At 49.0% G+C, this 10,810-nt stretch overlaps 1 protein-coding gene and 1 pseudogene across 1 annotated transcript; both read right to left on the reverse strand.

The window, feature by feature from the left end:
• LOC118081406 (zinc finger protein OZF-like) overlaps positions 1–7,249 on the reverse strand; it is a 50,077-nt pseudogene extending 42,828 nt beyond the window's left edge.
• LOC132591799 (vomeronasal type-2 receptor 26-like) lies at positions 1,214–10,188 on the reverse strand. Its single transcript, XM_060272233.1, has 3 exons — positions 10,185–10,188; positions 9,543–10,096; positions 1,214–1,222 (listed from the first exon to the last, which is right to left on the reverse strand). The coding sequence occupies exons 1-3, from the start codon at positions 10,186–10,188 to the stop codon at positions 1,214–1,216; spliced, it is 567 nt and encodes a 188-aa protein (XP_060128216.1).
• Between the last annotated feature and the right edge of the window lie 622 nt (positions 10,189–10,810).

A 10,810-nucleotide genomic window follows, 5' to 3' on the forward strand; every position in this document is an offset into this window, starting at 1 on the left:
GATACGTGAGACTTTTCCCAGAAGAGTGCTATACTCATGGAAGAAGTTACAGTGGTACCTCGGTTTATGAACACAATTGGTTCCGGAAGTCTGTTCATAAACTGAAGCATTCATAAACTGAAGCGAACTTTCCCATCGAAAGTAATGGAAAGTGAATCAATCAGTTCCAGATTGGTCTGCGGCATTCGTAAACTGAAAATTCGTAAACCGAGGTTCCACTGTACACCTAATGGCCTGGCTTCTTCCATGTCCATCGTCAAGGGACAGCAGCTCTTTCTCAAGTTCTGGTCCTATGGATGGGATTTATACCTACCCCTCCATCTCTGTCCAGCTTTCCTTCAACTGACACCAACTCCTGACAAATCATTGAAAATCCACATGCAGGTTTGTCCTTTGGTAACTCGATTCATACACTAAATATTGGCTGATAATCAAGAGGAAGGCAAAACGGACGTGCTCGCCTATGGACAAATGGCATGGCTTTGAACTGGGATTTAATGTGACTTCAGAACTCAGCCAGAACCATTTTTTTCAGTGTCAGGGTTTGACCCTGGGACATGTGAAGGAATGAGGAATGAGAGTTTCTTTGTGCATGGACAGAGTGCTGAACGGCTACAACCAGCCTCTGCACATCTGAGCTGAAAGGGAACGGCTTTTGGGAGAGGCATGTATAGGTGCGCTTAAACCGAAAGAGGTCGCTTTAGAAATTCAGCACCATTTCTTACATGTTCATAATAAGTAGAACTTAAAAATATATGTATCTTGATTTTAGGAAAAGGTGGTTTTAAGTGCTCAGGCTCACAATGTAAAGAAAAAGAAAATAACACTTGCAACTGTAAGTATCTTATTTTTCCTTATTTTAATAATTTCAATGGGGGGTGTGACCAAAAAAATCCGCACCGGGTACCACCTGACCTTGCTGGGTCGACAACTCTGGGAAACAGAGGGGGTGGGGGGCTGGAGGGATCTTTGCACTACAGCACTGGATATGCTTAAGACAGCCCTGGCTAAACGGGTGACTGGGAGTGGCCATTGAGACCACGGACCACCGGTCTTGAAAGACCTACATTGGCTGTGCCCCTGGGCATTATAAGTGATTTGACAGCTGTAGCGCGGCAAAAAAGGCAAAGAAGATCAGCTGTCAGCCTTCTTGCCGAGCTACAGCTGGTTCCCCTTTGCGTTATGCTGGTCTCCGCTGGTTGCCCCTCACCGCTCACGGCAACTGGCAGAGACCAGCGGAACACAAAGGAGAACCCGCTGACAGCTGATCTTCGCCTTCTTCCTGCGCTACAGCTGGTTCCCCTTTTTTTGCCACTTGCCGCCGCTTCGTCTTTCTATGGCTGCGCTTCGCAAGATGAAGCGGCGTTCATAGAAAACCTCGTTTTCATGCGAGTCCCTCATGCAAAGCAAAAAAATTTCGTCTTGCGAGTTTTTTGTTGCACGGGGCATTTGTCTTGCGAGTACCACTGTACTTAAAATAATAATAATAATAATAATAATAATAATAATAATAATAATTTATTATTTATACCCCGCCTATCTGGCTGGGTTTCCCCAGCCACTCTAGGCGGCTTCCAACAGAAAAATGAAATAAAACAATCAATTAAACATTAAAAGCCTCCCTAAACTCCTTCAGATGTCTTCTGGTAGCTGTTTTTCTCTTTGACATCTGATGGGGGGGCGTTCCACAGGGTGGGCGCCACCACCGAGAAGGCCCTCTGCCTGGTTCCCTGCAACTTGGCTTCTTGCAACGAGGGAACCGCCAGAAGGCCCTCGGTACTGGACCTCAGTGTCCGGGCAGAACGATTACCCCATTCAGGACCAGGGAGTCCTCCACACCTGCCCGCCTCCTGTCCCCCACAACCAGTACTTCTGTGTTGTCAGGATTCAACCTCAATCTGTTAGCCGCCATCCATCCTCCAACCGCCTCCAAGCACTCACACAGGACCTTCACCGCCTTCACTGGTTCTGATTTGAAAGAGAGGTAGAGCTGGGTATCATCCGCATACTGATGAACACCCAGCCCAAACCCCCTGATGATCTCTCCCAGCGGCTGCATGTAGATGTTAAAAAGCATGGGGGAGAGGACAGAGCCCTGAGGGACCCCACAAGTGAGAGCCCAGGGGTCCAAACACTCATCCCCCACCACCACTCTCTGAACACGGCCCAGGAGGAAGGAGCGGAACCACTGTATGACAGTGCCCCCAGCTCCCAACCTCTCTAGACAGTCCAGAAGGATGTTATGGTTGATGGTGTCAAAAGCCACTGAGAGATCCAGCAGAACTAGGAAACAGCTCTCACCTTTGTCCTTAGGCCGCCGGAGATCATCAACCAGTGCGACCAAGGCAGTTTCAGTCCCATGATGAGGCCTGAATCCCGACTGGAAGGGATCCAAATGGTCTGCTTCTTCCAGGTGTGCCTGGAATTGTTCAGCAACCACTCGCTCAATCACCTTGCCCAAGAATGGAAGATTTGAGACTGGGCGATAGTTGGCCATATTGGCCGCATCTAAAGATGGTTTTTTAAGAAGCGGTTTAATAACCGCCTCTTTCAGCGGGTCTGGGAAGGCTGCCTCACAGAGAAAAGCATTCACCAACCCGCAAAGCCCATCGCCCAGCCCTTCCCGGCTAGCTTTTATAAGCCAGGATGGGCAAGGATCAAGGAAACAGGTGGTTGGTTTCACTCGTCCAAGCAGCCTGTCCACATCCTCGGAGGTAACAGAATGGAATTGATCCCACGCAACTGGACTAGACAGTCCAGTGCAGGAGATCATGGGGCCCGTACTGGGCCCCGATGGAGCAGGTGGTTCCACTAAACTGCAAACCACCTGAAAAAGTCTCCTGCTGCTGTTTTCTGCAGGTGTAATAGAGGCGGTGAAGAAAGTCTTGTTCGCCGTCGCTACCGCCACTTGCTAGGCTCGACATTGAGCTTTAACCTGTGTCCGGTCAGCTTTAGAATGAGTTATCCGCCACCGGCGCTCTAACCGTCTCAACGTTTGTTTCATTGCCCTCAGATCCATGGAGAACCACGGGGCTGTCCATGCTCCATGCAATTGGAGAGGGCGCTTCGGAGCCAAACAGTCAATAGCCCTACATTCCATCGGGCCACCAGGGAATCGGCTGAAAGGCCATCAACATGGGATAAAACATCCCCTACCGGTACCACTCTCTGGAAACCATTTGGATCCATTAAGTGGCGGGGGTGGACCATCCAAATTGGTCCACCTCCATAGAGAGGGGAAGAGTTGTGGAGAAGTCCAGTTGCACCAGGTAGTGATCTGACTGTGATGTATGTGACTTTAAGTGTGGAATCTTATTATGTGCACCTGAATCCTATTAACTGGGATACAGGTATTTTAGTGGTAACCTGTTCCCCACCCATTCACTCGTCTTGTGCTTTTCCTCCCTTGCCGGGTGGATGTTGTTGCTGTGTGTTATTCTTCAATAAACCATGTCTACAGCTCAGTAAAGACTGTCTTAGCAGTGGTGCCTCCTCATTGCTGAGGTCCAAGGTTTCCCGGAGACATTACATGTGACCAATGACCATGGCACTTCTTTAGTTTCGCTTTTACTTAGTGTCAGATCACCAACATCCATACCGTGTTTCTCACATTTTAAGACGTGCCTATAAAATAAGCCATGACACGATTTTCTCAAGGCAATAAAATATAAGGCATCCCCCCAAAATAAGACATGCTGGGGTACCGGTACTATACTGTGCTGGGAGCAGGTCCAGGTGGCACTTCCGTAAGGAACAGGAAAAGGAAGATGCCAGTCCTTGCCGGAAGCGGATGCGCAACGTGCGCCGCGTGCTCAGATGCAGCGGGAGCCGGCAGAAGCTGCAGCACGCCCCGCGCTGAGCCCCGACCCAGCAGGACCCTGCGTGACCCGCAGCGTGCCCCACGCCAAATCCTGACCCAGCGGGACCCGGCAAGAACAGCAGCACGCGCTTTGCCGAGCCCCGACTGAGTGGGAGCCGGCAAAGCGCGTGCTGCTGTTTCTGCCGGCTCCTGCTGGGTCGGGGCGCGACCCTTGCCAGGTCCCGCTGGGTCAGGAGCCGATGGAGCGGGAGCCAGCAAAGGCAGCAGCAAGCGCTTTGCCGAGCCCCGACGGAGCGGGAGCCTGCAAAGGCAGCAGTGCATGCTTTGCCGAGCTCCAACCCGGTGGCGGGACGTGGCAAGAGCTGCAGCACGCGCCGCGCCCCGACCCCGGGGGCGGGACCTGGCAAAAGCCACAGCGTGCACCACTTGGAGCCTCGACCCAGCAGGACCCAGCAGCGTGCCCTGCTGAAGCACCAACAAAGCACCCAGCAGTGCAGCTGCAGCAGCAACAGCAGCAAGTTCCGGGCGCCAAGCCGCAGCAGGAAGAGGAGGTAATTTTTTAAAATAAGACACCCCAAAAATAAGCCATAGGCTTATTTTCTTCAGTAAAATAAATTTAAGGCAGTGTCTTAAAATGTGAGAAACAAGGTACTTAATCTGTCAATATTTTCATCTTCTGCCATTCACGTTTTTTAACCTTGGTGTCGCCAGAAAGCTGCGGATCCTTGATTTTTGTAGTGCAGGCTGTGCCCCTGGGCATGATATGTGATTTGAGGGTGAATTTGGGGGGGCCCCATGCAAAAAGGTGAAGATTCGTGAGGATCCGTGAGGATCCGTGCTTCAAAGCCACGTTTTTGGGCCACGGTGTCGCCAGGACGCTGTGAATCCTTGATTTCTGTGGTGCAGGCTGTACCCCTGGGCATGATATGTGATTTGAGGGTGAATTTGGGCGGGTCCCATGCAAATAGGTGAAGATTCGCAAGGATCCGTGCTTCAAAGCCAGGTTTTTGGGCCACGGTGTCGCCGGGAAGCTGTGGATCCTTGATTTTTGTGGTGCAGGCTGTACCCCTGGTCATGATATGTGATTTGAGGGTGAATTTGGGAAGGCCCCATGCAAAAAGGTGAAGATTCGTGAGGATCCGTGCTTCAAAACCACGTTTTTGGGCCACGGTGTCGCCAGGAAGCTGTGGATCCTTGATTTTTGTGGTGCAGGCTGTACCCCTGGCCATGATATGTGATTTGAGGGTGAATTTGGGGGGGCTCCATGCGAATAGGTGAAGATTTGCGAGGATCCGTGCTTCAAAGCCAGGTTTTTGGGCCACGGTGTCGCCAGGACGCTGTGGATCCTTGATTTTTGTGGTGCAGGCTATACCCCTGGGCATGATATGTGATTTGAGGGTGAATTTGGGGGGGGGGCTTCATGCAAATAGGTGAAGATTCGCGAGGATCCGTGAGGATCCGTGCTTCAAAGCCACGTTTTTGGGCCACGGTGTCGCCGGGAAGCTGTTGATCCTTGATTTTTGTGGTGCAGGCTGTACCCCTGGCCATGATATGTGATTTGAGGGTGAATTTGGGGGGGCATGCAAAAAGGTTAGTATCCGTGAGGATCCGTGCTTCAAAACCACGTTTCTGGGCCACGGTGTCGCCGGGAAGTTGTGGATCCTTGATTTTTGTGGTGCAGGCTGTACCCCTGGGCATGATATGTGATTTGAGGGTGAATTTGGGCGGGTCCCATGCAAATAGGTGAAGATTCGTGAGGATCCGTGCTTCAAAGCCAGGTTTTTGGGCCACGGTGTCGCCAGGACGCTGTGGATCCTTGATTTTTGTGGTGCAGGCTGTACCCCTGGCCATGATATGTGATTTGAGGGTGAATCTGGGGGGGCTCCATGCGAATAGGTGAAGATTCGCGAGGATCCGTGAGGATCCGTGCTTCAAAGCCACGTTTTTGGGCCACGGTGTCGCCGGGAAGTTGTGGATCCTTGATTTTTGTGGTGCAGGCTGTACCCCTGGCCATGATATGTGATTTGAGGGTGAATTTGGGGGGGCTCCATGCAAATTGGTGAAGATTCGCGAGGATCCGTGCTTCAAAACCACGTTTTTGGGCCACGGTGTCGCCAGGAAGCTGTGGATCCTTGATTTTTGTGGTGCAGGCTGTACCCCTGGCCATGATATGTGATTTGAGGGTGAATTTGGTGGGGCCCCATGCAAAAAGGTGAAGATTCGTGAGGATCCGTGCTTCAAAACCACGTTTTTGGGCCACGGTGTCGCCAGGACGCTGTGGATCCTTGATTTTTGTGGTGCAGGCTGTACCCCTGGCCATGATATGTGATTTGAGGGTGAATTTGGGGGGGCATGCAAAAAGGTTAGTATCCGTGAGGATCCGTGCTTCAAAACCACGTTTTTGAGCCACGGTGTCGCCAGGAAGCTGTGGAACCTTGATTTTTGTGGTGCAGGCTGTGCCCCTGGTCATGATATGTGATTTGAGGGTGAATTTTGGGGGGGGGCCATGCAAAAAGGTGAAGATTCGTGAGGATCCGTGCTTCAAAACCACGTTTTTGGGCCACGGTGTCGCCAGGAAGCTGTGGATCCTTGATTTTTGTGGTGCAGGCTGTGCCCCTGGGCATGATATGTGATTTGACAGTGAGTTCGCGGTGGCCCAATGCAGAAATCATGAGGATCCATGAGGATCCGTGGTTTTTAACCACGTTTTTGTGTCATTGTGGCAGCACAAAACAGTGGATGCATGATTTTTTTGGTGCTGCCTACAGACTAAGACATACTCTACAATATCATGGTGTTGTTTTTTTATTTGAATGAAAAAATCATATGAATTCATGAGGATCCGTTTAAAATCATCTGGATCCGCGTTTTACCCTGACCCGATCAGAGTCTCTTGGGAGGTGGCCACCCCTGCTATACAGAGAGACTGTGCCCTCTTGGGTGCCTTCATCCTGAACCCCAAAGGCATCGAAGAAGGAAAAATATTCCATGCCTTGTACTGTAGTGTTGAAATGAGTTTCCAGCTGATCCTGCCCTCTCTACCCTTATTTGTCCAAAACACCAATGCCTCCCTCCTCCTCTTCCGAGTCATCCTGCCTCCTTTTCCTTTGGGGGGTTTCATCCTGCCCCACCCTAAAACTGCCTCTTCCCCCGCCATGTCTTCTTGCCTTGCTCTCCTCCTGCCCCCCCTGCCCCCCTTAAAGCCTCTTGCACTCATCGCAGCTCTTAGGGGGCTGAATTGGGGGTGCAACCCCACGCATGCTCCCTCCCGCCGCTGCCCCTTTGCAAAACTGCCCTATCCAGTAGGGCTTCTCTCCTGCAAAGCAGCTGCTCTGATCTGGGGACCCCCCCCCAAAAAAAACAATCTACCCCTTTTCCCTACCTTGCAAAAGCACAGTTTTCTGCGCTGCAGAATCTCCTCCCTCGCAGCTTTTTAAATGCAGGAGGATGTGACCAACGGAGGAGGAAGTCCTCCGTCATAATATAATCGCTGCCTTTAACCCTTGAAGAGCCAGTGTCTCTCCCACCCCCACCCGAACTGTATGGCGCTGGGAACATTGCGGGTTCAGCCTACGGGACCCCACAAAGCGCCCCCCTCCTTGCCAGAGAGTCCCTTGGAGGGAACACTCTCTTCTTTTTCTTCCTGCATTTTCAGGGCGGGGGGGATTTGCATTCTGCAGAGGGTCCGCTCCAAGGTTAAAGGACGACAGCTCTTGCATAGTGGTTAGAGTGCCTCTCTTGATATTCAGGTGGGACATTTCATAGCCCTGAAATGTTAACAGCAGAATGCAAAAGAATTCTTTCTCATCCCTGGTAAAGAAAAATAAGCACCCCATCCCAGACGTTCCAAGGCTGTTTTCTACAATTTCAAAACTATAGTGCTGGAAAAACCACCCCAAAAGCCATGTCCACCTCGCAAGGTTACATAGAAGATAAAGGGGGGGGGCACAGACAAACCCTATAAGGATGTGCAGTTTTGGTCGCAGCTTAACCCACCTCACAGGGTTATTGTTGCAAAGGTAACAGGCGAGAAGAGAAGCCAGCAAGAAGCGGGAGGTGCAAATATATCATTTAAGCTTCACAGACCCTGCAGAGACACAAAACTGGATCCCTGCTCCATCACGATCGCTTAACTGCAAAATTGCACAGTCCTCATATTCTACAGGGGGGAAAAACGCTGAAGAAGTAAAAACATATACAGTTGACTTGCAGGGAAGGAAGGCAGAGAGTTTAAAAGCTCTTTTTGGACAGGGTCCCTCCCCTCCCTCCTGTGTGTTTGTGTGTGAGCACCCTGTTGCAACAGCTTTAATAAAGATCAGGCTTACTCGCTGCTTTGCTTCTCAATATTCTCTGGTTAGCCTCTTATTTTCTCCTACCGAAGGAGAACCTAAAAAGAAGACTCTATATGGGTTCTTGGGTATCCCATAAGGGAAAGGGAGCATTTTATAGCAGTATAACAACAAACAACAACAACAACAACAACAAAACAACAACGTATTATTATTATTATTATTATTATTATTATTATTATTATTATTATTATTACTTATACCCCACACATTTTGCTGGTCCACTCTGACCTTTCATTGACACTTCCTCCCATTAGTTCCAGCATGTAATGGATCATCATAAATACGGTAGATGTGTGTCCTGTCCTTTTGCTTTGTAGACGAAAGAGATCTAGGATGCACACTCTAACTTTAGGTTCACCATCCGTCACTTCAGCACGTGTCAGACCAAAGACTGAGGGTTTCAGGCCCTCAGTGATGGAAATTCTTGCAAAGCAGTGTCATGTAACCTCTCGAAATTCTGGCAGATCTTATGTAAATAGGAGAAACCTCATGGAAAAAAGGAACAAAAATACACAACATACCGTGCAATAAAACGACAACACCCAATACCTCTTCTTCCTCAGTTTATAAGACAATAGAGTGTTTAATTACCTAAAGGCCTAGATGAAGAGGAATTTTATTGCCAGATGCCTAAAGATATGTAACGAAGGCGCCAGGCAGGTCACCTTAGGGAGAGCATTCCACCAGTGGAATCAAGTGGGAATCAGGCTATGATGAAACCATGCATGTTGAACATTAAGCTTAAAAGCTGTGGGGTTGCTGGAGTCCTTCTGCATTCATTTTCATTATTTATGATTTATGCAAAATGAAGAGAGATTGAACTTCAAGGAGCTACCGTATATTCTACAGACAACTACATAGCTAGCATTACTGTTGTGCTCACCATCAACTGTCAAAACAGAATACAGTGGTACCTTGGTTCTCAAATGGCTTGGCTCCCGAACAAATCAGCTCCCGAACGCCGAAAACCCGGAAGTAAGTGTTCCAGTTTGTGAACATTTTTTCGGAAGCCAAACGTCTGATGTGGCTTCCGCAGCTTCCGATTGAGTGCAGGAAGCTCCTGCAGCCAATCGGAAGCTGCACCTTCATTTTTGAATGGTTCCGGGATTTGAACCGGAATTCAAATTCAGTTTGATGACCAAGGTACCACTGTACTTTAAGAATTAGATGCCATCTTTACTTTTTGTCATCAGATGCTCCTTTGTATTCAGATCAGGCCTGAGTACAATAATATAGCACTTGGGGAGGAAGATGCAGCCCAGAAGCCCAGCACTGGAGGCCAACATAGAGAAGACCTGCACGGCTACCATGTATTTCCCCTTTGTGCTCAGATAGGTGGGTACAAAGGACACCCAAACACTGCAGAAGACCAGCATGCTGAAGGTGATCAGCTTGGCTTCATTGAAGGACCCTGGAAGCTTTCTAGCTTGGAAAGCCACCGTGAAGCAGATGGCTGCCAGGAAGCCCATGTAGCCAAGGGAACCATAAAACATGCCCACAGACCCTTCATTGCATTGCAGGATGATCTGCCCAGGTTGGGACCTCATGTCTGAGTCTGAGAATGGGGGAGAGATTCCCAACCAGATGGCACAGATGATCACTTGGACACTGGAACAGCAAATGACAATGGAGTTGGCCAGACTTTTCCCCAGCCATCTCCTCACCTTGTTCCCTGGCTTTGTGGCCAGGAAGGCCAGAACCACAGTGATGGTTTTTGCCAAAACAGAAGAGACGGCAACCGAGAAGATGATGCTGAAGGTTGTTTGTCGGAGAAGGCAAGTCACTTTCCTTGGCCTCCCAATAAAGAGGAAGGAGGAGAGAAAGGAAAGCAGAAGGGAGAAGAGGAGTATATAGGAGAGGTCCCGGTTGTTGGCTTTCACTATGGGAGTCTCCTTGTATTTAACGAGGCTTCCTAACACAATGCCTGTTGTTAAAGACAAGAATACGGTAACAGAAGTTAAGATGATCCCCAATTTTTCTTTATAAGCCAGGAAGGTGATAATCTTGGGGACACATTGATCTTTGTCCTTGTTTGGATGCTGATCTTCTGGGCATTTGGTGCAATGGTCTGCATCTGAAGGGGGAAAGAGTGGCTTCAGCATAATATATATCCAAACAAGATCTCAAAGTAGCTGTCTTATTACAGAAAAAATCAGAAACAGACTGGAAAGAGAAGTTCCTGAATTGCAACTCATTACCAAGCTTAAAACCATGGAGAAACCTGGTCTGAATAAAGACACTGGATTCTTATCTCATTATACATGATAAAGCTTTCTTTAGCTACCTCACCCCTTGCTTTTTCCTGCAAGACCAATTGCCGTTATTAACAGTTGTTAACAGTCATCAACAGGTTTACCACTCCTATCAGCCAACCACCCATTCCCACCACCCTTCTGAGTAATACCCCTCCCCACCCTCTCACTATATTCAAGGGTCTGGTGACTTCTGTTTCAGTGTACAGTGGTAACTCTACTTACAAATAACTCTAATTACGAATTTTTCTACTTACAAATGGAGCTCTGTCCGCCATCTTGGATGTGGTTTAGATAGGATTTTTTCTACTTACGAATTTTTAGATAGGGTTGCTTCGACTTACGAATTTTTTTCTCCCAATGCATTCCTATGGGATTCAACTTAC

The sequence above is a fragment of the Zootoca vivipara genome, chromosome 2, assembly GCF_963506605.1.
Source record: "Zootoca vivipara chromosome 2, rZooViv1.1, whole genome shotgun sequence".
Taxonomy (NCBI): Eukaryota; Metazoa; Chordata; class Lepidosauria; order Squamata; family Lacertidae; genus Zootoca; species Zootoca vivipara.